Source organism: Planococcus citri, chromosome 2 (genome assembly GCF_950023065.1).
Source record: "Planococcus citri chromosome 2, ihPlaCitr1.1, whole genome shotgun sequence".
Classification (NCBI taxonomy): Eukaryota; Metazoa; Arthropoda; class Insecta; order Hemiptera; family Pseudococcidae; genus Planococcus; species Planococcus citri.
In genome coordinates this window covers 52,953,818-52,981,513 of record NC_088678.1, presented here as the reverse complement: position 1 = coordinate 52,981,513, position 27,696 = coordinate 52,953,818, and the positions used below count along the sequence as shown (strand labels likewise).

General features: G+C 34.9%; 2 protein-coding genes across 4 annotated transcripts; both read right to left on the bottom strand.

Moving 5' to 3' along the window:
• Window positions 1-19: 19 nt before the first annotated feature.
• Window positions 20-27,514, bottom strand: LOC135836424 (uncharacterized). Of its 3 annotated transcripts, none has more exons than XM_065351254.1 (3): window positions 26,784-27,514; window positions 26,555-26,682; window positions 20-2,871 (listed from the first exon to the last, which is right to left on the bottom strand). In XM_065351254.1, the coding sequence occupies exon 3, from the start codon at window positions 2,796-2,798 to the stop codon at window positions 597-599; it is 2,202 nt and encodes a 733-aa protein (XP_065207326.1). In that variant the 5' UTR covers window positions 2,799-2,871; window positions 26,555-26,682; window positions 26,784-27,514; the 3' UTR covers window positions 20-596. The 3 variants fall into 3 exon arrangements, with proteins under 3 accessions (XP_065207326.1, XP_065207327.1, XP_065207328.1); XM_065351255.1 differs by lacking the exon at window positions 20-2,871 and adding an exon at window positions 3,936-6,428; XM_065351256.1 differs by lacking the exon at window positions 20-2,871 and adding an exon at window positions 22,454-24,407 and having other exon boundaries at window positions 26,784-27,384.
• On the bottom strand, window positions 16,913-22,258 carry LOC135834098 (uncharacterized). The gene is made up of 2 exons (XM_065347936.1): window positions 21,962-22,258; window positions 16,913-17,974 (listed from the first exon to the last, which is right to left on the bottom strand). The coding sequence occupies exon 2, from the start codon at window positions 17,945-17,947 to the stop codon at window positions 16,913-16,915; it is 1,035 nt and encodes a 344-aa protein (XP_065204008.1). The 5' UTR covers window positions 17,948-17,974; window positions 21,962-22,258.
• Window positions 27,515-27,696: the final 182 nt, after the last annotated feature.

The window sequence follows — 27,696 nt, the reverse complement described above, 5'->3', positions numbered from 1 at the left end:
ATACGAATAATAGGTACAAACCGCAACTACCAAGTTTTTTTTTTTTTAAATCCAAAACTCACATTGAAAAAATAAAAAAAATAATTTATGATGAAAAATTATGGTAGTTCATAAAAAAGTAATAAACGTTATCATACCTTAAAAAATCAAATAAAATTGATTAAAATTAATAATGGAACATAGATAGGTAGGTACTAGGTACGACAATAAAAATACAAATAAGCGACGAACATTACAAAATAAAACACTAGAGATGAATCTTTAGAAATAGGTACCTACCTATACTAAAAAATAACATTTTTTCAACATCAAATAACGAAACAGAAACCCCACAATTTTAAAAAAAAAGTCGACATAATTTTTTTCCTGAAAAATTTTTATCAATCTCGTGAAATTGTTCCAGCGTTGAATGACGAGTAATCTGAGCTTGAAATATGCAAACAGAAAACTTCAAGGAGCAAGTATATTGCTCGGATAGATTTCAATCGCCGCAGACGATTTCAGTTTTGAAAATAAGGAGAAGGGTACAATGTTATTAAACGATTTTTATCGAGTAATGTAGACGCGACGCACTTGGATATTCAACTTAAATTTATTTACAGCGAGATTCGGCACCTATTGTGCGATTCTGGGCTAGGCGATTCCGTATCAGAACATTCTGATTCAGCACTGGACAAGCTGGTGTCAAACGATCTAATTCCAGATAGTTCAGAATCAGAAGACAATTCAGCATCAGAGAATTCCTCATTACGAGTAGAAGATAACGCGTGCTCATTTCTCTTGAAAAACTGCTGAAATTTCCGCACCTCAGACATATCACCATCGAAAATACCTGACAAAAATTCATCAACTGATGACTCAGCAGACCTCAAAATTTTATTCAACTCGTCGATTTTATGGTAGTTATGTATTTTATTCGTTCTGAACGCGATTCTAGCTTCATCGGTTTCAAAGAACCATTTGGAGAATTCGTTAAAATATTGTATTTTCCCCCATCTACCACGACCCTCGATACATTTTAAGAAAATTTCGTCGATGTTAAAAGTCCTTTTGAACTCTGACAATTGTTTCGCATTATCGATGCACCATTCAACCAACTGCGACCACGGTGAAAACTCGTCCCGATAGAATGGGCTAGGTACAACAGAACTGCGAAGATGCGACAGGAACTTGCGTTTTAATTCTTTCAATTGTTCCGGACTCGAAATGAAAAAATCGACCGCCTGCTGAATATTCAAACTGTCATCTCGATTAAACTCAGAATGCAGTTTTTTAATCTGTGTCCGGCAGCAAATCATCCGAAATTTAAACTGATCCACATCGTTTTTTACGTTCGAAAACAAAGCACCGAGGAACACATCGCATCGTGCACATCTATCTTTATCGTAGTAAAACATGACGTCGGCATTTGACTTGAGTAATCGTTGGCTACAGTTCCGAATAAGTGTCGGATCATTCGAGCAGACATTCAGATAATCTGTCAAATCAGAAAAAAATCCTGCCTCGATTAATGATTTGAACAGGTCTGTGTGCTTGAACAAACGTTCTTTGTACACATTGATGTCTTCATCGTTTTGCAGAGCTAGCCTCATGAATTGTTTGAAAAATTTTGGTGTAGCGTGAAAAGCTATTTTACGCCAATTCCTCTTCCATATTTCGTTTCTCCTTTCGAAACTAGCAATATTGAACAGTTCCAGCATGAATGCCATGTCGTGGCCGTAACATTGTGAAAACGAATCTGGACCTAGCTTCAATCGGCAGAAAAACTCATTGAAACGGGTTGTCACAACGTACAATTTCAATTCTCTCGGTGCACTGGTCCATAATTCAAAAAGGAAAGCGTTCACTCGATGACGTCGATCGAAATCCAAATCCTTAGAAATGAACACTACTGCCCACAGTTTACTAATCATATTGGAAAACATGGACGGTGTTTCGAAGATGAAATTTTTAAATACGGCGAACGATTCACACACATATCCCGAATACTTCGTTTCTGTTGCCAAAACATGCAACAAACGAGAGTTCGTTGCTTTGAATACCGTCTCAGCCATATCTCTCGTTAATTTCGGCAATAAGCACATAATGGCTTCTGCATCTTTACCATTTACGATAATCTTGATCCTTGTTATTTTCTCTTTATCTGACAGCTGATCGAAAAAATACTCGCAAGCTGCCCAATTCTTTTTCGTGTACGATTCCTTAAATTGGTTGACAATGGATATGGGAGCTTTTCTCGACATCATACGCCGATTAAAATAAAACATCATGTGCGATTTCATGGTGGTACCGACCTTAACTCGAGGAGCATCTGATACCAAAGGCCAAATTCGTTTGACCTCTTCTTCCAAACAGAACGTCGTAGCTATCAGGTATTTTTCCACGTCGCTGAACTTGTCCGATTTCAGCACATTCGTTGCAGTTGCTGTGAAACTGACGGTACCACTGGGTTTCATAACGGTGCAGTTGAGAAACCTGGGCAAAGCGTTTTCGATAGTTCCTTCGAATAATAATTCCTCTATCGAAAGATATTTGATCCATTTCTTCAACTCAGGTCCGACCGATTTAATCCTGTCATCGATCAAATTCTTAATACAAGATGGCACGGTGAAGATTTCGTCGCAGCTGGTGTTTTTCTTTTCCAGAAACGAGGTAATAGGATCATCTTGTTTGGGAGGATGGCTGAAGTACTGATGACGCCAATAATCTAACGACAAACCCGTCGCAGCGAGCGATTGCAGAGACGAAGGCGAGTTGATAAATCTGAATGGATATTCCTCTTGAATCACACTAGCCATGTTGATCGATCGATGTTCAGTTCTTCATCGGCTGATTGAAATTTTTCTCGCGAAATTACGTACCTAGATACACCTGGACATATGAAAATTGAAAAGAAAAAAAATTGTAATCAATATTTTGCATCGTCTCCGTTAAAAGGTGTCATTATATGTATGTTGTCTAATAGTTCAAAATCGTCACTAAACGATTATCTATAATTATTGCTACATTTGCTTTAAATAAAGTAATAGGATACCCTGCCCAATTATAGAAATATAAAATGAAAATTTTGAAAAACTCAAATTCTCAATTTCCCACAATACAAAAGAATATAAATTGAAATTTTTTTTCAAAAATAATTCAACAACATGCACGAGCAAAAAACATTTGTCAACAGCACTTTTTAAAAATATTTTCAAGAAATTTCAAACTTCAAAGCAATCACAAACACCGAACGAAGTAAGCGCAAAACGGCAAAAGTTCTCCAAAATGTGCATACGTATACAAATTCAAAAAATAATCAACTCAACATGGTATGATTATTTTTGATGTCAAAAGTTTATTAGTTGGCCTTGACATGTTTAGAATTCGAACTGTGATTTTTGGTAAATTTCAGTTTTGAACAAGAAAAGAAAATTGGCCTCAGCAAAGCGAAGGAGAAAGTTTTTGAAAATTCAACAATCGAAAACTTGAATACGAGTAGTATTATTTTTAGGCGAGAAGTCGATTTTGCTAGTCCTTGACATTTCCTAAATTCGATCAGTAGGTAATTTTCTAATAATTGCGAGTGCAAAAGCTATTTTCTGTAATGTGAAGGTTCGACTGCGCAAATTCAATGAAAATTCCCTAACAAGACCATAAACCAAAAAGACGTCAGTAAAAAGTTGCATGACTCTTCGAATACAGAGTCTGACTCCCGGTGTTTTTGAAATGTTTTCGTAAAGCAGAGGTCCTCAAGAGTTATTTCACAAGTTGATTTGAAAAAAAAAACTCTTCCGCTCAAACTGTGAAAGATACACGAAAAATTTATCAATCAAATAGGTACCTAGATGAAACATGTAAACTCGATCTAGAGATACATATATTGGATCAAATGTGGAATGAGTACTCACTCAGAGAATTAAGATTCGGAAATGAAAAATCTCCTAATTTCGGAATTACAAGGATTATATTTCAATAATATGCACATTAAAGTAAAAAAAAGTACAATTTTACAGAATAGGAATAAGTAATAAAAAAATATCCGCAATAGAAATATAGCCTAAGAAAAATTAATTCGCAAAAATAAAAAGTCTGATTTCACAACTTGTAAATAGGTAAATAAGTAAATACTTGAAAACCAAAGAAATTCAGAAAAAATACCTTAAAATTCCTCCCAAATTCAAAAAAGTAGATCAGTTGAATTAAAAGAAATAATAAAATATAATACTTATGTAGGTATACGAATGAATAGCAAAATGGCACCAAATATTAATAATTAGTAGGTATACCTAGTCATTGGGGGTGAAATTCACTCGAAAATTCTCAATTTCAGCGACATCGTCGTCGTAAAACCAACTCAATATCATAGAAATACTACGATCGCATCCACTTCTAAAAGTGTTCGTCACCAAGTTATTGCTTAAAAAACTGCTGATCTTACTCCTTTTATACATTCTCGCAGCTTCTTCGCTCGTAAAATACCATAACAGAAAACTATCCAAAGCAGTAGAATATCGAGGAAAGTACATCGATTTTTGAACAGCTTTAGGTAAAAGTTTTTCAAATATATCATCTACACGTAAAGACTCCCTCAACTTTACTATTTCTTCCTCGCTGGGAGCGCACCATTTCAGAAATTGATGCCAATCTCGTACACGAAACTTTTTGAATTGGTTCGACTTCAAAATATTTTCACAAATCTCGTACATTTTTTTCTTCACTGCAGTTTTACACTCATCGGAAGAGGATAAAAAGCAATCGACAGTACTTTTGACATCGAGTAAACGGTTCTTATTCGCCAAATCAACCACCACGTGCAAATTTTCTGCGATAAAATTCTCTCTAAATTGCCTAGCCAAATCTAAAGATGGAAATACACCGTTTACGAAGTCGATTACCTTCATCGTAAATCTATCTGAAGGCAGATCAAAAACACCATCATTCATTATCGAATCGACGAATTGTTTCTTCACTTCAAGCAAACGATGCTCGTCCGATAAACAAAACTGTAAGTATTTGTTGAATTCGTCACCTGAGTCGTGTTCAATAGACAGATAAAACTTAGTTTCCAAAGAGGGATGATTCAGCATCTCGTTTTCTTTAAATTGAACAAGACTGTCTTCATTATCGAAACACAATTTCATCGCTTCGTGTAAATCAGACGTACTCGCATAACAGATAAACTTATCCCAACAATTATTCCATATATTTCGTCTGAATTCGGGCCGCAAAAAGCTCAGAAGATCGAGAAAAAACTCAACGTTATATGCATAATCGTAATCATCATCATCTGCACCATTTGCATCATCTGAGCGATTCAGAATACGCTCGATCACGTATTTTTTCAAATTATCCGGTGCATCGGTCCATATACCTGACAGCAGGGGTGGTACGTTTGCGTAACAAAAATACTCAACATGCATCTCAACAAAACACCATAATTCTCTCATCAGATGAATGAATTTATAACCTGGGATCGAATTTTTCACATAATTCCATACTTGCAAAACTAAACTCAAATTTCCCCCGGCCCCACTTCTTCCTATCAAATTGACCAACAAACGGTGAGGCTTGTTCCTAAAAAGATACCCCTGTTGAGAAGAATTCAACTTCGGTAACAAATACGTAGTGGTACGTTCATCCCTCAAAATGATCTTAAGATTTGAATTTTGTTCTTCCGCGTTCAATTTACCCCAAAAATATTCAATTTGGAACCGATCGTCGACTCTTTCAGATAATAACACACGCAACTCTACCGAATCGTGTTCATTACCAGGTATCTTGTCAAGTTCATTTTTCATACGACAATTCCAATAATAAATCACCGGTTCTGCGTCAAAAGTACTCTCCTTAATCGAAGCTCCATCCGGTACCGAATGCCACAAACGTTTTACGTCATCTTCCAAACAATACAAACAGGCGATTTGGTATTTTTCGACCGCTGACCACTCGTCACTCGTCACAAAGCGCTTAGCAGCACTTTTGTAGTCAAATTCGCCGTTCGAGAGTTCAACATGATCCAATATATACAACATTTTGTCACCGTATTTCAAATAGAATCGAATACCACACCAATTCAACCACGAAATCCATTTTTTCAAAAGCTGCTTAACATGATGATCAATAATATCCTTGATAGGCTTCGGAGCGTGGAATATATCGCAGGAGATGCTTTCGCATTTCCAGAACCAATTACAGTTCACGGTTTCATCAGGGTACAGGTCGTGAAAGCGAGAATGATAATGATGGCGTAAATAAATCAGTGCGCATTGAGAGGCAGCTATAGACTGTAGAGTTTGAGGAAACCAGCGTAGAATGATTGGATTTTCCATAGAATTCGCGGTTACGTCTTCAGCAGATATGGTATAATTGGTAATGTACTGCAGTGAAATCGATGTCAGTTGGCCAGTTCGAACCCACCGTCAAATTACGACTCGCGAGGAGAAATCCTGAAATTCAAAGGATTGTATCAGTGACTCGGGGAAAGAAAACTGAAAAGGTATTTTAATGATATCTGAAATTTGTTACCAAGTTGGTGTTTTTATAAGTACCTACCTACTACCTACTATTATTTACAAGAAGTAGCTTTCTTTATAAAACACATAAATTTACATGGGTGCTGCGAAGGCATATTCTTGAGGACAGCACTTCGTTGGCAGTGGTTGAGGGGAGGGGAGGAGAAGGGAATTTTTTCACATTTTTATAATTTCCAGCGGGTTTCTGTCACGCAAATGAGTAGAAAAACAACCTGATTCTGTCTAATGCAAGAGAGAATTTTTGCTTTTTCCAGAACATTATTGCCCCCTCCCCCCCCCACAATTTTTTAGCAGCGTTATATGGTACTTATCAATTTTATACAAGTACATGCATCCCCAAACCACGGAAAAGATGTTCAGAAGATCGTCATCGATCAGTGGATTTTCCAAAATCCAAATTTTTTAAAATCTTGAAATGATAAATCTACAAAATAAATCGCGATAAACTCACACCATCATCTCGTCACTCCACTAAAAAAAATTTCCGATATTCACGTCATTTGAGAATCTAAAAAATTGATGAAGTGATAACAATAATTGTGAAATCAGCCCGGTTGTGTGAGTAATACACTTATACAGTCTCGCGACGAATTACGTATTTCTTAAAATGGTCCTTAAGGTTCTTGCTAATGTAATGAAATTGGGCGAATAAAGAACTTTTTTCAAAAGTCCGGAATTTTTGTTAACTATACCGAAAAGAAGAACCGAGGAAAAAGCTCTCGAAAATCAGTTTTTCGAGAGGTATTTAAAAAAATGTGTTTTTTGTGTGATGAGTAGTTACTTAGGCTATAGAAAGTTTATTAAGTATTTTGCTTCAAAATTTTAAAATTCGAATGATGATTTCTTTTTTGAAAAAGAAAAACGAACGGGTTCGAGTGAAGCGAGGACAAAAGCTCTCAAAAATTACGAGTAGGTATTCCAAAGAGACATAAAAAATAATGGAATTCGAATGATGTTTTTTTTTTAAAGTTCAAAATTAAGAAAGAAAAGCAAACGAGCCCTAGCGATGAAGCGCAACCAAAAGCTCTCAAAAATCAGTATTTCGATAGGTACATAATAGGTACATATAAAAAACGATATTTTTTTGTGTGATACCTAAATAAAGAAAAAATTTATTATTTTGCTTCAAATTTCAATTTTTTTTTGAAAAGTTCAAAAGCAAACGAGCGTCAGCGATGTAAGGCAAAAGCTCTCGAATGAATGAAGAATTTCATTATTTTCGCTTCAAAATTTTCAAGTTTAAATGATAATTAAAAAAAAATTCAAACTTGGAAAAAAATGCAAACTAGCCCGAGTGAAACAAGGTCAAAAGCTTTCAAAAAGTCATGTTTTCAGAGGTAAAAAAAAGTTTATGAAGAGAGGAGTTTATTCTTCTGATTCGAACTTTGAACTTTTTCCTTTGAATTTGAACAGTGAGTTTTCTATTCGGAAAAAGAAGAGCAAATATAGCCCGAGCAAAACGAGGGAAAAATCTCTCAAAAATGTGTACTTCAAGTTTTAAACGCCGACAATAAATGAGCCCTTTTTCCACGAAATTTTTTCAAAATTAGAAAAAGGAAAAATGAATATGAAAATTTGAAGTCTGATTGGAAAAAAGCAGGACTTTTTGATGAACAATTTACAAGGAATCCTTCAAAGTGCCATAAACGTCTGAAAATTCTGTACAAATTGTTGAAAAAAAAACCATTGGGATGCTAAAAATTCTCTAAATGCTTGCAAATTTGTTAAAATCGGATAAAACCTCTCTAAAATTCAATAAAAGCAAATTAAATTGCTTGAAAAGTAGTTAAAATTTTGTAATAATTGTTAAAACCACTGAAAAAACACTTAAAAATTGTTAAAAAACGTAAAAAGGGCTAAAAAATGGTTAAAACGCTCAAAATTTCGCAGAAGAAAAAACTCATGGTCAAGTGTGGAAAAACGTTATAAGGAGCTGAAAAGTTGCTTAAAATGATCAAAAATCTGTAAATATGCATAAAAATGTCCCTTAAATTCGATAAAAACTGTTGAAAATAATTGAAAACGTTGAAAAATGCATTAAAAAGTATTAGATAACGTCAAAATTTCGCTGAAAATCGTTTAAAATGCTTAAAAATTTGATGAAATTTCGTAAAAATCAAAAAAAAAAAAAATTGGCAAATTTTGAAGTACCTAGTTTAAACGATAGGCTATACAGCAAAGTTTATGCAATTTTAAACACTTTTTCAATGCATTTTTTCAATGTTTCCACAGTTTTTATCGAACATTTAAAATTTTTTATAACGTTTTAACAAATTTTTGGGAATTTAAAACAACTTTTCAGCAATTCTGCATGTTTTTCCATTCTTTTAATTCAGTTCTTAAAAAATATTTTCAACAACTTTTACATTACTTCTGACCAATTTTTAAGCGTTTTAAGCAGTTTTCATTAAATTTTAAGAGAGTTTCTTAAACGAATTTTTTTTTTTAGCGATTTTCTGCGTTTTCAAGACATGTTTTTACGTTTTTGAGAATTTTTATAGTATTTCAACCAATTTTCAAGTTTTTAAACGATTTTTAGAATATTATTTATTTACAGTTCAACCAATGTTTTAATATTTAGAACAATTTTTCAGAAAATCTTGACGTTTTTCCAAACATTTTAAGGAGTTTTTTTTCGAAATTTTCAGTAACTTTTACGTACTTTTAACCACTTTGTAAACATTTTTAACAGTTTTTTTATCGAATTTTAGGAGATTTTCATAACATTTTAACAAATATTCAAGCACTTCAAAAGACTTCAGAAAGTGTTTTAATGAATTTATACTGAATAATTTTAATCACATTTCAAGCATTTTTAAATCGCTTTTACTACATTTCAGACCATATTTACGCAAGTTTAATAAGTTTTTAAGCAATTTAAAACTGTCATTAATAATGAGATATACTTGAGATGAAATACTTATTATCGTTTGAATGGTTATTTTCATACTTCCAGTTATTTTTTTTAATGTGGCGAATATATAGGCGAAGATGTAGGTATTATAGATCTCAGTGAAGAATCAATTTTCAACGAAATTGGCAGATGGTCTTTTTTTGTACTTCGTGACTCGTAGGTACCAGGATTTCAAAATATGTACAACTAAAAGATAGTAAAAACATAATTTATTTTTAGAAAAAATAATAACTAATTCAAAGAAATGCACGATAACAATAAATAGAGAGATATCAAAAAAATTCACAAAAACTCGAATCATTCGAGAAACTACAAATGCAAAAGCCTGCTTTTTTAAAACTAACACGTTTTACAAATCAAGTTCCGCTAGGAATTTCTCAATTTCGGCGACGTCATCGTCGAAAATCCAATTCAACGTAACAGATATTTTTCTCTTGTCTTTACCTTCCAACACCCTCATTACCGTGAAACTCTTCCTTAAATTTCTAATCATTTTCACTTTATACATTTTGGTTGCTTCTTTACTGCCAAAGTACCATCGCAAAAAACTACCCAACGAGGGAAAACACGAGCGTGGCAAATAACCCAACTCTATGATACATTCGGGTAACGCCGTTTTAAAAATATCATCTATAGGTAACGAGTTTCTCAACTTGGTTATCTGTTCTTGATCGGGAGCGCACCATTTCAAAAACTGTTCCCATTCTCGTATACGGAATGTTTTAAATTTTCCAGATCTCAAAATACTTTCGCAATGCTGATAAAATTTTCTTTTCAGTTTTACTTTACGCTCTTCCGACGGTAGCAAAAGATCGACTTTTTCTTTGATTTTGATCAACCATCCGAGGTCGACCTGATAAGCGCATGAATTGAAATTATCCAAAAGTAATTTTTCTTTGAATCGTTCGGCTGAATCTTGCGAGGGGAATGAATCGTCGATGAAACCGTTGAACTTTTTCAATTTTTCCAAATCGAATAAAAATACACTTTCTACTTTCGAATCGATTATTTGCTTCCTCCGCTCTGCTAAGCTTTGCTCGTCCACCAAACAAAACCGTAGGTATTCGACGAATTCGTCACACGAGCCGAATTCGATAAAATATTCGAATTTGTAATCCAACGCTTCTTCATTCAACAGTTCGAATTGTTTAAATATAACGAGATCGTCTTGGTTATCGAAACACAGCTCGATTGCCTTACTCAAATCAGACATCCTCGCAATCTGAATAAACTGCTCTTTATTATAATTCCATATCTGCAGTCTCGATTCACGAGTAGAATAAGCGAGTAGATCGAGAATTAACTTAGCATCGTAAACTTGATTATTTCTCGTATAATGATCTGAAAAGAAATCTACGTCTTTGTTCAATATGTGTTTCCTCAAATGATCCGGTGCGCTGTCCCATATATCTGAACACAAATACGATACGTTATCGGAATACAGATATTCGATGTTAAAGGCGGAAATTCTCCACAAATTTCGCAGCATTTGTTCGAATTGATCTTCGGTAATAGTGTTTTTAACATAATTCCAAACTACCGATACGTGAGACGTACTCGCTTTCGCTTCCGCCAAATTTGCTATTACTAGATGAGGTATGACCTTAAACACGTGCTCGAGTTGCGAAATATTCAACTTCGGTAACATATATCTAGTAACGAAGGCGCTCCTCAAAATGTCCACAATTTTAGACATTCTTTCTTCGGCGCTCATTTTGTCCCAAAAATAGATGACTTGAGACCATTCGTTCCATTTTTGCGACAATATCATACGTAATTCGGGCGAATCTCGTTTATCTCCGGGTACCTTGTCGAGTTCGTTGTTCATACGATAATTCCAGTAGGCTATAATCGGGTCTGAAATCATTCCGTAACATTTAATCATCGAGTCGTCGGGTATCAATGGCCATAAACGTTCGACGTAGTCTTCGCAACAATACAGGCACGCTATTCTATATTGGTCTTCGACAGTCCATTTATTACTCGCTACTCGTAATAAATGCTGCACGGTAGGTTTATAATAAAACTCGCCGTTCGATCTAAGTTTAACACGAAGCAAAATATCTAACATAAAGTCGCCGAAAATTGTATTCATTTTACCACGAGACCAATTCACCCACAACATCCAATCCTCCTTCAGTGGTTTAATGTTATCTCTAATCATATCGACGATACGTTTCGGAGCTTGAAATATATCGCAGGAAAGAGATTCGCAATTCCAAAACCATTCGCTGTTTGGAGTTTCATCAGGGTACAAATTGCGATAACGGCTGAAATAATAGTGACGCAGGCAAATTAACGCACATTGAGATGCAGCTTCAGCCTGTAGGGTGCGAGGTGACCAGTGGAAAACGAATGGCTTTTCCAAAGCATCGACAGAGACGTCTTCGCAGAACATGGCCGATCAAGAGAACGTTGATTTTGATCTTCAACTGCCACCAATGACCAAATTACAACTTTGGTTGGGATATTCTGAAATTTAAACGGTCGTATCAACGTCTCGGAAATTTCATGGCAGGAGAACGGGTTTAAGATGCATACGCTGGAGTATTATCACGTAAGATTTGATCTTTCTCTCCGTCCAATTTTCAACGGTAAAATATTCGTTAACGCGTCAAATATGCGAAAAGATAAGGTATTACTAGGTGCCATACGTTACGAACAGCAATTTCATCTTATACACGACATTTATTTATAATATTACGCCGGATTAAATTCACTAAAAACTGCATTTTATAGCAACACAAAATTTAAACTATAAACATACACAGTGATAACACGATGATAATTGATAACACAGCGCTGTTTTCAATGAAACGTCACAGTGACGTCACTCGACGGACAGCTGCGATATGATTGGCTGATAGCGTTATCAATGAAAGGGTATTCCTCGGTAAAATAGGCGAATGCCCCTGTTCTCGGATTTTTGCAATTTTGATGAAACATTGTTCGGTATCGGTACCCGTGAAAAAAATGTTGAACCCAAAAAAATTTCCTCTACCCCACCTCCTTGCCCATAATGCCGAAAACATGCACATTTTTCGAAAAAAAAAATCATACTTCGACAAGTTTTGAACAAACATTTTTAAATTCACCCAAAATTTATAGAGGAGACATGAGTCTACCCACGTGAATTTTTTTTGGACCCCAAGGGGAAGATATTAACAAAAGAAAATTTTAAACCGCCATATTTCCGAACCTTATTCAAGCACATGAAATTTTTTTCTTCCAAATCCAAAAATATACTTGCATGAGTTAGTACTATTATTGGATTTTTTTTTCGAATTTTTCCTTCAGGCGGGTCGACGGGTCATCTTCAAATCAAAACTCAAACACTCACAAAATGTGATTTTTTTTGTGTCATGACACCACCAAAAAAAGCGATACTTACTGCCAGTGATATAGATCTGAAATTTTGCAAGCGGGCTTCTAAAAGTCTAAAAACAGTAGAAAATCAAACAAAAAGTTCAAGATTTTTTTTCAAAACTTAACAAAGTATGATTTTTTCTCCGAAAAATCATTTTTTCGCCATTGTGGGCAGGAGTGGAGGGAAGGGGGTGAGATGAAGGACATTTTTTTTGATCCAACATTTTTTTTAAAAAGTACCCAACAATGTTTTATTAAAATTTCAAAAATCCGAGGACAGGGGCATTATTCATCTATTTTATCCGGGAGTAGGTATACCCTTTTTGACTCTGGCCCATCAACAATTCAACATACTACCTTAAATGGAGAATTCAAAATCTATAAAGAAATAAGAAAAATGTTTGCCAAATTCAAATACTGCGTTGAAATTGAAAACAAAATGTAAAAGCTTTTCCCTTATTTTTATTACCAAAAACATTGTCAAAAGCGTTTTCGGCAGACTGTCGCCTAACTGTCATTAGCTAATCACCATTGATTTTTTTTTACGTATACCTATACACGTAGCAGTGGTCCGTCGAGTGACGTCACTGTGACGTTTCATTAAAATCTTCAGATTACAGCTGAGGGCTGAGGCGAGAGGCGCTGATCAGTGTAAATCATAGGTAATCAGTAATTCTACTAAACTACGCCACACCTGTTGCAACTTATATTCATGAAACAATGCATTGTAATTAATTAATTAGGTACGTACAACAATAATTTCATTGATCGAATTTCACTAATTCAAAAATACTATTTTTTTTCAAGGCACGTCCCGCGTCCTCCCCAGAAAAAGACCGTTTTGAAAGGGGGTTAAAAGAACCCAACTATTCATCACTCAAGACGTAAAATAGCATCAATACTTTAATGACCCTCCTCAACTCTCCTCCTCCTCCTCTAAACAGCTCAAAAATAACAGTCATTCAAAGAGCATCCGTGGAAATTCATTCAAAAAAATCTACCCGGTTTTTTCAAGATTGGAGGGGAAGGGGGTTGGTAAGTTGAAAATTTCAAACAATCGTCAGAAAAATTTCGAGAAGGTGGATACAGCTGATATTTTTGAGTTGAAATTTTCCAATACCCTCGTGCAGGATGTTCAATTTTTTTCGGAACCCAGACATGAGGGGAGCCAGGGTTAAAAAAAAAATTAAAACTGAAAAAAAATAGTGTTTTAGGAATTTAAAAGTTGCAAATTTCAGTAAAATTGCCAAATTGGTGAAAAAAAATACTAAATTTTTTTTTCAACTGAAGGATGATTTAAGAAGGCATAAAAAGCAGTTTTGATCCTAAATCGATGATGGTTTTTAGTACTCTCAAGGGGTTCCAAAAATCTTCATTTTAATGAATATGCCATTATTTACAACATTTTTTTTTGAATGTTCCTTGTTCCACAATGGAATGGGTCGTTTTTTAATTTTTTAAAAAATTTGTTAGATGTAGCCGATGTAGGTATCAAAAATTTATTGTCAAATGACATTAAAAAAACGTGACAAAAATTTCATCCAATCAGGTCAATATTATATCCCCCCCCACCTACAAATAAGTTCTCGAAATAGAGAAGAATTTAGTTTCTGAGTGTGACATTTTTGAGATTTTCAAACATTCAACATTTCGCTTGATTTAGGGAGGGCGAAAAATGTTAACGTGAAGGTTTAGAATTTTCACCGCCCAATAAATTGAAACACTTCAGCAAATTTTCCATCGAATTTTTACATAAGTATACTTAAAAAACGACTATCAAATTCCTCATTTTAAATTGAAACCTTCCCATTAGAAAAATGTTTACAGTTCAGCCTGACCAATCCAAAAATGATAGAAAAATGATTTCAAAGTATTTAAAATAGATACCAATCAATTTTTTTTCGAAAAAAATTACTTTTATGATTTAAAAAAGAAAATTATGTAAGTAATATTGATACTTGAAGACATTACCACTCGTAACCAAAATTTTACTTTCGTAATTTTTCTGAAATTCACCAATGAACCGAGAAAATTTCAAAATTTTCCAACCACCTTTTCCGCCTTTTCAGCTTCTATTAATTTAATCTTTCCCAAAGACACTCCTCGAGCATTATTTCAATTAGAAATCTTTAATGACGGTTTCCTAAAATACGAGTAGGTAGTAATAATTTTTTTTCAGCATCATATTTTTTCAACTACGATTATGTTTCCTTCGCTGTTAGCTCCAAAGAAATACAATCTTGTCGTGCCTATACCAAAAATTTGAAAAAAATTGGTAAATACTTAGTCTCTCTCGAAAAGTTTTTCATTTTTTCAAAATTTTCAACGTGAAGAACTTTGATTGTGGTTAACTTCTCTAAAAGTTTTATATTTTGAAACATTCGTCTAAAATTGAAAAATTAACGTCCACCGCCGAATATCAAGATTCGGGGGTTTCGAAGCACGCTGTTCTTACACAGCTAGTCTTCATTCAACGATGTCACTCCGTTCAAGAGGCTCTCATTTAAAAGAAAAAAATAATTTCCGATTGTGAATCAAAGGTCAATATAGAAATATCTACGAAAATATACCATTAGAACAGAAAAATCGTCTCATTTTCCAAAAGTCTAAAACATTTATTGAGCCCGAACACTTCTAGATTTCAATAAGGTAAGTAAATATAGTGTTAAAAAAACGCAAAACATTAAAAAGAGTAAGTGTAGATAATTATCTGAATCAAAAATGACATGCATGATTAACCAAAGAATTACACAAGCGAAAGTATAAAAAACTTATTACAATATACGCAAAACTGAAAAAAAAAAAAAAAAAAAAAATGAAAATTCGAAAGATCGTAGGTAAATACAGAAACCAATTGAATCAACGTATAACAGCTTATAATTATGTAGTTCATTCTGAATTCTGAGTAGCATCTGTATTTACGAGTACATTAACTTGGACAAATAAATGGTGTTTTTCGCATCGGAACTTACGAACAGCATCTTGGTCGTTATCGAAACACCAGTTCAATACTTTTTCAAAAGAATCGCCACCACATTGCTCTAAAAATCGACGAACAGCACTCGGATCCAATTCGTATATCAGACGTATTTTGAAAGTTTTCAATTCTTCAACAGTCGAAAAACGCAAGGACATGTATTTTCCCAATTTGACAAGGTCTTGTGGAACATCGTTCTTGATCCTCAAAGGATGGGATAAAATATCTGCGAAGCTGTTTTCAAAAACGTCATCAAGAAGCGTCGCACATTGGACAATTTCTACACCATGTTCATTACGAAAACACCAGGATAGTACTCGTTTAATCTTGAATGCTGAAATTGTTTCAAGAAAGTAATCTTCCAAACAAAACCGAATTGTTTTTAGTATGGTTTTTTTATACGTGTTTAATGCCTTAGAAGTATGGTTCGCTACCTTGATTATCTCGTCCAAGTATTCATCACACAACCAAACGACGCAAGCAGTACTTTCGGATATAGATCGCGAAAGTATGATATTTTTTATTTGAGATGCCAACACGTCATTTTGGCACGTTTCGTCAATAAATCCACTCAATCCGGACCATTTCTTGCTATCAATAGGCAATCTGAAGTGACAAATTCGCTCCGACTGCAGTAGGTCTATAATGTATGCTCTAGCAGCTTCTGCACTCGTCCAGAAATATTCCAATTTGGCATTCAGAATTTCGAATTGATCTTCCAGAATCAAAACCGCACAATGTTCAAGTACGTAGGGCGAACTTGTAACCTCATCTTTGAATTCCAACCGATCTTCTTCAGTGGGCAAACATAAGTCTATTAATTGAGAAATTGAGGCGGGATCAACGATGTGCGCTGCGAATATTTCCGCATGTGACAGAAATTCATCAATTCGAGAATCCACGCTCATTGACGAGAAAAACTTGTATAAAAAATTCATGGCACTTTTGGAAATTTCTTTAAGAAGAGGTTTTACTAAAACCGAACTTTCATAGCGTATCCGTAATTGTCCACGCACTCTCTGTACAGCAGAGGACGGTACATCATTTTCATAAAAGTTTTCGTCTTTATAAGTACGTCCTTGGACAAGCGCCTCAATTATAGAGTCTGCAGAATTTCGGACGACGTGTCCTTTAAGTCGATCAGAGGCCGTTTCCCAAACTTTGACCAGCAAATTCATAGATCCAACGCGAGAATAACGTGACTACTAAACGAGAGAATTGTTCCATCGTAATACGGTCTTTCACCAGCATCCAAGTCGAAAATGCCACACCCAAGATATCCAAATGGTTGAAGAAATTCACCACTGATTCACCGGGCGGCATTCGATAAAACATTAGACCTTGCTGCTCGACAGACATGGTTGAGATAACACCACATTGAAATCGCGATTCGAAACCATCGCCGATAACTAATAAGCGATCTGCGTCACCTAATCGATTCCAAAAATACTGGAAAGCGTATCTTTCCTCGTACGTACACCTTTTGGCCATTACGACGTTGATCGAGGTGAAGTTACCCAAAGGGATTTGGTGCAATTCGTTTTTCAAAAAGCAAACCCAGTAATATGTCAAAAAATTATGCTCAAAATTTGCAAAACGGAAGGATCGGGATTCGAGGAGACTCGCAGTCAGCGGAATGGTTCGTATCTCTTCTTCCATACAATATTTACACAATATCAAGAATTTTCTCTCCTCAGGCTCCTCCGCCTCGTCCGAAATTTCTCTTTCCTCGGATAACAACACTCTGGAGGCAGTTTTTCTATAATCAATTTGTCCATTTCGATACCATACGAACCAATTTATATCGAAATACTCGATACCGTATAATGTCACCGGCAATCCGAATGCATCATCGTAATAGCTGATACACTCGGTCATATTCTGGCCCACCTGGTACACTGAAGCCTTGATCATTGCTTCGATACGTTTAGGCGTTTGCAACCGTTCTACGAATTGAGCTATTTCTTCAGGGTAATTGCTATCGATACCGAGTGCCGCAGCCAAATTGTCATTAAACGCAACAATGACGTTTCTAGTTCGACTCCACTCCACATAATTGAACCATATACTCAAAGCTACGGTGCTGGATGCAAAATCTTGTAACGTTGGCACAGATTTGTAGAACACCAAACGTCTATCTTCGGCTAGTCCTGGAATCGTTCTATGCTCGAACATTGCGATTACTGTATGCTTGGCCAATATCTGAAATATCAATTTTTTTCGTCAGGCCATCGATTGTAAAATGAATACATCATAGCGTTTATCTCTACATACGCCTAGGTAATGTTCTATTAATTTTCTACACATACGTCACATTGCGATTTCAAGACATGGTAGGTACGTATAGACGTACTAAATTAGTGGCTTACAAAATTCATAATTCTTTCGTATTTTTTTTCACGACTATTTTAGACCATTTCTCGAAACAATTTCGGCAAACATTTTGTTTCTAGGAAAGGAGGAGCTATTGGTCATGAAAATATCGAATAAAATTTCAAAACATAGGTACCAAAAATATAATCCAATTTGCACGAAAAAACCTCTAAAGCTATACTTACTCAAAATGATTCAAAATAATATGTACTTGAAATCTTGTTGAGAGGTGTAAAACATTAGATTCAATTCACGAAAAATTCAAAATGGAAGAAAACACATCACACTGATAGAAATTATAAATGGAATGTACTTCGTGCATCACAACACGTAAATTTTTATTAACGAATTGAGTACCAATGGAAATCAACCCATCTCAGTTACGGAATGGTTACCAGTTTTGATGTACTCATTACATTATTTGATGGACTCTCTGCTTTACCTACAATGTAAAGAGTACGTAGAATAATGTAATCAATACATCACAAATAGTAACCATTCCCTAACTGAGATGGATTGAGTTCCATATTCAATTCCTATACCAAAATTCCAATGTATTGATGCACTAATTACGTCATTATATTCCATATTTTCTTTCAAAGAGAATGACTTGAAAATGGTATAGAGCATTGCAGAATTTATTATACATATAAATGTAAGCCCTGATTTTTAGACGGCGATTCACGACTTTATTTATGAGCCGATTTTCTTGAAATTTTGTATAGGAACGCCTAAAATTACACCCAGATGCATCTCACAAGGGAACTACCCTAGCTGCTGAAGTTGACGGGGGGAAAACGTATGGGGTTTTGAATATAGAAAAATCACAAAAATACGCTGAAAAAAATATAAAAATTGAAATCATTCGTCACCCTGTTCGCTTCAGCAGCTAATTTTTTGGCCACGATCTACCATCGATATATGACGCTTTATGATGGACAAGTCGCCGCCGCGATCTGCGTGTAACACCATGGGGGTGAATTTTTCCCCTCCTCCTAATTTTGGGCGAAACTTTCGAAAGAAAATCTGGGGCATGTGATATATCGAATTGTATGTTTTTGGTGACGCTGAACACGAATGTGATGTCAGATTTTTCATTGGACCCCATCCACGGCCCCCAGCACCTCCCCAAAGGGGTAAAAGTTCAAAAAAGTGTTTTGTTCGTGTGACACATAAAATAGTATGTTTTTTGTGACGCTGAATACGAATATGACGTCAGATTTTTGATTGAACGAGTCGCTGCGATCCGTGTGTAACACCATGGGGATGAATTTTTCACTTATTAAAAATAATAACAATATGAAAAAAGAAGCCAAAAGCCACAATATAATGATTTAAAAGTTGCTGAAATCCCATTCAACATGCATAAAAATTCGATAAAATTACGTATAAAATGCTTAAAACATTTTTTTAAAACATCAAAGCACTTGAAAACACGCCTTCACTTGATGAAATAAACTTTAAAATGCTTGAAAACACGTCAGAATGTCATACATATATCGATAAGCATACATATGGTAAAACTTCGTTAATATTCTGAGTTTCTGACCATTGCTAAAAGCTTTTGAAAATCCGCTTAAAACACCTAAAAATTCATTAAAATTCTTTGATAATGGCTCAAAAATGTTGAAAACCCTACTCTCACCTTCTAAGGGTACATGGTGGTGAATTTCACCATCAATACCGGTTTGTGTTTAGGTGGGCAGAGCATATGTTGTTGTTTGGTCCAACAGTTGGATCGGACTATGCGTGGATGTACGTAAAGTTGCCTACATGAACCTATCAAGTTTTTTTTTCATATTGGATTATTCAATTAAAAACTCAGGCATTCACCTTAAGCTGACTTCTTCGTATTGATTTTCATTGATACGATCAGGGAAAAAGAGGTCCTTCAGGTGAAATTATTCCACCTCAAATTAATTTTGCCAGCGTTTTTTATATGGTGGCGAAATTCACCACATTTCAAGTTGTTTCTACAATATTTTAGGAAACTTCAACGGTTCTATAAAATATACGATTTTTGAAAGCAAGTTTCACGGATTTTTAAAACATTCTGAACAATTTTCAGTAACAATTGGAATTTTTCATGCTTTTCAATTTTGCAAACAATTTATTTACACGATTCCAACTACTTTTTTTAAGCATTTTAAATGATTTTCCAGAAAATTAAACGAGTTTTCAGCACCCCCTATGGATTCTTCGATCTGTGAAACAATTTTAACCGCATTTTAAACATTATGTTTTGGCAATTGTTAAATTTACTTATAAACGTTTTAATAAATTTAGTGATGGTTTCAACAACTTTTTAAGCATTTAAAACAAATTTTATAGGATTTTACGAAAGGATTTTTACAACATTATAACAAATGTCTCCGTACTTTTAAAAATTTTCAGCAACTTGAAACATTACTTCAAGGCATTTTAATGAACTTTCAAACAATTTCTAGTTTACTTCTTCAATATATTTTAATGAAGTTACACATTAATCTGAACAATTTTTACGCCATTCGACAATTTTTAATGAATTTCAATGCGTTTTGGACACGTTCAATCAAAACAGAAACATTTTCATAATTTTTTTGAAGTCTTACGACCATTTCATGACTTTTTTTTAGCCAAAATAGGCTGTTCATCAAGCTTTCAGGGATTGTTATTTTTAATCGATAGTACTGAAAAATCTGTCAAACAGCAACATTCCACAACTTGCACGAATCTAGTTGTCCTTCAATAAACAGAGATTTGTGGTATTTATTTGTCAGCAGTTTCATAACTGCTTGTGCGTACAAAAAAATCTATTTTTCTCTCTCCATTTTGGAAAAATACAAATTCTAATAGGGCCCTACTTAGTCACATTTTTCAATTTCACTGGACAATTTTGAATCCAATTTGGACCCAACAAGCGCTCATTTGTGGGAACTGAAAAAATCTCGAACTTATTTCTGGGCTTTTTTCTGGTTTGAAGATGAAAGACTACACCTACTTCCTCAAAATAAACAAATAAAATGAAATCTCAATCACCTCCATTATGATATTGATACGGATATGGACAATACTGCAAGAGTAGGCAGAATGCTGAATGTTCAAACATTCCGAGGAAGAAAAATATCAATATTCAAATTTTACTCGTATTCGTTAAATTCATAGATATTATTTTATCAAAAAGGAATCGAATACTCCAACGAGTAAAACTCATTCAATGAAAACGAAAGCAAGACTAAAAATTATGAACTGAGAAAATGAAATGAAAAAAAGGGGGGAAAAAATACGATCAAGTTTGGCTGAATTGGCTAAAAATTACTCGAATGACATAGGTATCTAATGTGGGGAAGAGCAAAATATGACGTGGAACCGAGCAATTTTTTGTGCGTTTCACATATTCAAAAATCATCGAAATCTTGACAAAAAACCAACACCATAAACACTTTAAAAATGAATAAAAAATACGAATTTCTAGAGTAAAAAAATATAATCTACATGAGCATTCAAAGACACATTCTAAATATGGTTTGATAGGGAAACTTTTAAAAAATATCAAAAAATTGCGATTTGAATTCGAAAAAACATAGGTACCTATGTACTTTCAATCGAGTTTTCTTCACTAGGTATCATTTTTTCATTATAATCCATTTACCCTATTAGATAATTTCCAATCAAAATTAATAAATACTCATTCAATGACGTAATTAAATTTTCAGCTTCGAAAAGGTGTTCAAACAAGTTGTTTTTTTTTTTCATGCTCACAATACAATCCATGATCCAGATCTATCACCTTCCACACAATTCAAAGCACGAATAAAAATCATTCTAAAAACTCACCTCGTTCGAAGGACTGAATTTCTCAGCTTCCAGAGAAAAATTGCCAATAAAGATAACACAATCTAGCAGAACACTCGTTAAAAAAGTACTATCATTTGAATTAAATGCGACTAAAATAATTCACCACTTGCATAAACAACTAAGAAAATCGAATCTCAAAAATAGAATCACCAATAGGCCAGGTGAAACCTCACAATACACCCGACGGAAGTCAGAATACAAATAACAGAGCACCAACGTTTCACAGAAACTTGCTGAAACATTTTTCAACAATGACCAAATGGCCAGGCGCCTCTACCTCTAGCCAGATTCCTAGAATTTTGTTTCGCAGATATCAGTGCCTGTCTGTCTACCCGGCTTTTTTTTCTTCAACAATAGAAGCGTATTCCTACCAAATAATAAACCTAAACCGCAGTCTGCATTGATGGATTTACGATTTTTCAAACGATTTACAACGTACATGGCGCCACAACTGTCTAAAGAGGCACGAATTACCTAGTCTTTAAAAAACTCGCGTTACACGAATAACAAAAAAAAGTGGATTTTACAAAAACGCGAGGGAAACAAAGAATTTAGATAAAACGCAACCGAGGATACGTGTTTCAAAATTTCACCAGTCCACCAGGACTTCATCGTCTCATGCAGAACTACTTTACCCATTGATTACAATATAAGCCTGGTCTCAATAACGTCATTTCAAAATTGTAAAAAATTATAATAAGTATTCAAAAAATTAAAACGAATACAAAAGCATTAAAAAAGGGTTATCTAAGTAAGTATTAATTACTCAAACTAACAACATTTTTGTTCAACTAAAAATAAAAATAAAAAATAAAATTACAAATATTTCAAATTTGTAAAAAGTTATAAGTATTCAAAAAAAAAGGAACGAATATAAAAAATCGATTCTCGAGTAACTAGAAATAAAAAATGAAAAAAATAAATTCACGAATTTCGAATCACTCGGCTGCCTTAGATTCGGCAATCTGCTTCAAATAAGCTGTCATGGTTGCTTCATCCGGAGCGTAAAATTGGACAAATTTATTGATATACTCCGGATCACTTTTGTGATTAAACAACGCAACGCAAAACTTCTTCACATCGGGCGATTCGATGACAGTCTTTTTGAGCTGAGCCACATCCGCAGCATCGGGCAAAAAAATCTTGATGATTTCCTCGACATCGGAATACTTATGATTTATCGCTAACTGGTATCCGCGCTGTAAGATCAAATCTTTTCTATAATCCGCATCCACCATCGGATGAGCCAGTACGACAGATAGAAACTGCAAACCACGAGAATGATTGCGATAGTCCGATGAAAAATAAACTTTCTCGATTACGTCTTTTTGCAGAGTGACGAAATGCTCTCTATGACGTTCTTCAGCTGTATTCCAAATTTTCATCAACGTCGATTTGTAACCTTCGTCCATGTAGTACCGAAACTGTAATACTTTCTTCAACAGGGTTGAGAATTGGTCTCCGGTCAACAAATGCTTGGTACTGTTCCAAATTGAATAAACCAATTCGTAATCGAATAAGTTGATCCACAGATCAGTCATCATCTCGATGGGCCTCACGGGTATAACGAAATTCAATTCGTCATCAGTCAAGCTCGCCAACAACGGTTTAAGGAACCGCCAACTTTCGTATTTCTTTAACAATTCTCCAACCTTCATCATTCGATCGCGTTCACCCAAACGACTCCAGAAATAATTGATAATCGTCCAATTATCGACCTCTTCTTTCGACAGCATCAATTTTTCTAAATTACCGGCACCTTTCTTCACCCCGGGAATAGGCCGCTTTCTCGCTTTACAAATCCAATAGTACATCAGTGGGCTCGTTTTCATATCAATTGGTAGGACGAAACAATTAGTATACTCGTTGATATCGATCGCTTCGATAATATCTTCCAAAGCGAATTTACACATAAACGCAAATTCTTCCAAAGGACCGAAACCCGTCGAAAAAAATGGATTCTCGGGAAATTTCAGTTCATCAAAGTCGCATTCGAGCAATAATTTTCGTGCAGTTTTTCTGTAATCGATTTCCCCTCTCGAATTCCAAACGCAATACTGCAAATAAACACGAAAAACGAAAACTGGAAGATCAGGTAACATGCAGCTTCTCGTGTATTCCATCCAGCAATCCACCTTGTGCGAGATATCGGGCAGATAATCATCGATCAGACGGTTTTTAATATCTTCGGTAAGTACTGCCAACTGCTTCACCGCTTTACGCACATTTTCTCCGTACATTTGGCCAAATGGGGCGATGAGCTTTTCGACTGTTTTGTTGGCTTCTTCTTCCATTAAGATATCTCGCCATAAGGTCAACACTACTTCGTAGGAACACATTTGTTGCAAAGTTGGAATCCTATGCAACAACGAGCGAATTTCACGTACATCGGCGGAAAAACTTTTCGAAGCCATAATAAATCAATCTGAAATTTGATAACATCGAAGTTAGAGAATAGAAGGAAATGGATTATGGACTTTACTGAGTAGGTAAGTAAATAAATTATAAATTCAAAGAGAGAGTTTTTACGGTTTTGAAAGTTTGCGGTTGGAATCTAAAAAGTGCTTAACAAAGATACAAATAACGTTCAAAAACCAGATTTTCGAAAATGTAGGTACGTAAAAAACTTGAGGTTACCAATTTTACATTTTTATTTCTTTTCCATCTTTTCTTTACCACATTAGGTATTGAGACTTCCTCTTCAGTCTTCAGTTACGCATCATTTGACTGTGTTAATAATAATAACTATTCATCAATGCTCGAGAATGATTTGAATTTTTGATTTTAAGAGTTTAAAACCGAAATGAGCACAAAAACGGTCTCGTGATAGGATTCGGTATCACATTTCGAATAATCGAATCACGAAAAGTGCTAAGTAACGAAGAATGAATCAAATTTATGCGATATATTGAAATTTTCACGAAAAACAATCCTAAAAATTATAGTACGACGGTTTTTATAATGAGGATGAAAAAGTCAGTCAGACGAGACAATTTAGAGACGCTGGTGGCTGATTATTGTATTTTATTTACGTAGGTAAGGCAGAAGGCTACAAAAATTTATTACGTTCATTGTTAATTTTTAAATAATTGCTGAAGCAGAGTGATGAACAATGAAACAGAAAATGAAATTGACCATTAAAAGTTCGATTCAGGTTAGCCTCTGTACCTTTTTTAACCGGATTTGGCAAAGTTAAGTTAGGTAGGTACTAATTTACTGACGTCATACTTACTTCGTCTTGCAAAAGAAATTTTTCATTTGAATACAATAATTCGAAAAACGTTCGGTACTAAAGAGAGTTGCTATATTTTATTTTTCACTTCTTTGGTGAGGACTGAGGAGTGAACGAAGTTCATTATGTATTATAATTCTCACACAGGTACCTGCTTGAATCATTTATAATTTTCCCCTTACACCATTTGCTCATTTTCCCTCGTAATTTTTAGTGATGAAATCGCTGATGATGCTGTGGATCAGTGATATTTAGTTTATTATGACCGAATTACTCAAATCATAATGCAAGTCAAAATCCTCATTCTGCATCGTACTTTTATACTTCCACTATGATTTCTGATTTTGATTCATAAAATCGCGATTTTATCATGTAAAGGACAGATGGCGGTTTGAAAATAACACTTCTCTGGGCTTACTCTGGGCACTCTTTTCGTATTCGAGATTCTGTAGTTTCTATTGATGGTGAAAGGTGAAACTACTTCAGGACAAAAATTGCTTCAGAATGCTCAAAAGTCGCTTTCAGAAATCGATATTTTATTACTTAACTACGAAGACTCTTTCTTCTGATGTACTTCCGCCAATAACAAAAGCTACAGATTTTCATTTTTCATTCACTCGAACCTTCCAAAAATTTTCCTTCAAATCAGAAAGTAAGTAACATAATAATTATTATGATGTGAAAAAGTCCTTGAAAACATTGCAAAATGTTGTACATCTTTAACCTGGCTCAAACTATGAAAAAACCTCCAGTTTTACATGCACTGCAAGGGAAATGATGGAAACGTGATGGAGAGATTCGAAAAATTTGAGTTGAAATCGTTTAAATATGCAGAAAAAATTCGGATATCTTAGGATTAGGCTGCAGCTGCAGCACAGGCAAGCACCTAAGTCCCAAAGCGTGCACCATATCATGCAATAAAATAAACCAAAAACTAAACCAACCAGAGTAAAGAGGTCAGACTCAGAAGGTTAGATTGATGCGGTGTACGAAAAAAAACGAGGCTCCCTTCAGTCCCTTGGTTTTTTACAGTCGTTACATACACAAGCATTACACAGACGACTCTGAGGCACGAAGACGATTGGCTACTTGGCTATTTGGTTTGGTGTCCCCCCCCCCCTACTAACTAGAAACTAAGACGACGTGAGCGGTGAGGCGACAGCGACAGCTCAGACAGCTGACAGCAGAATTACACCGCAGTCCGCAGTTCTACCACCATTACGAACTAAATTTTACCATTTCACGTAAACGAACATAATAAATTAATCAATAAAGCAAATAATACATTAATTTAAAAGACAAAATAATACAAAAATACACAACAGGCTATGCCAACTTACCTAGTCGTAGCTTCAAATTTGAATATTTCAAAGAACGCAATATACTCGAACAAAAAACGTCGGCCACGCGGTACGCGGTTCAGCTTCAGACAAGAGGAATGAAACAGTAAATTTTCAACATGATGCGGCTGTAGAAACAAATCACGAATATCACGATAAACAATATATTCAAATGAATACGAAAATTGTAATTTGAAAATGCAAAAATTATGCAGTAACTATTAATTACCTATAGTTCAACGATATCTGACCGGACGACCGGAGCTTCGGCAACAATCATGAAACGCTAATCATCTTCGAAGGTAAGTATTAATCGAGCACGAACATACAGAATAGATCCTCAAAGGACAAATTTTACTATTTCAACAGCAAATTCGATTAATTAATTAAAAAATGAACGCAAAATAAAATGAAATCAGCGAAGGAACACGTTCCTGTTAGCACTTCAAGAACAAACGAAACGAATTATGTAGCCGACTGCCGAGGGACGACTCGTCTGACTCATCTCACATCACACTGTGACACTGACTGAATGTGAATGACAGACAAAGACAGACACAATCGACAATCATGCTCATGCAGAAGCAGAAGCACCCCTCATAACAGTGCTGCCAATGTTCCAGTTCTAGGCGTTGTATTACAAAATAAATTTTAAAAAAATATACTTATTATGTAATAGAAAATCAAAATCATAATGTAATTAAAACAAAGACAAAGACTTGGCTTAACATTTGAACCAAACGAAACATAAATAAATGTACATGTAGGTATTTAATCATTTCGCAGCAGGCACTGTTAATTATTCATGAAATTTTGCTGCAAATAATAGAAGTTGTTCAATTCAAATTTTGCTTATTTATAATTTTTCTCCTCCTCGGCTCCTCCTAGAAGCTCCTTTTGATTTTATCGCTGAAATCATGTCAAATTCGTGATAATGAGGTTCAAACATGTACTTCAATACCTTGCATAACATTTAAGCACATTTTTGAATTTTGTACAGCCTCGTGAGCCTCCTGAAAAGCCTCTCTCTATTAGTTTTGTCGTTGAAATCATATCAAATTCGTTCTTGGGACTGGGAGGTTGAAACTTGAAAGACATGTGACTGGATACTCATTACTCATCCACTGATCCACAGTCCACAC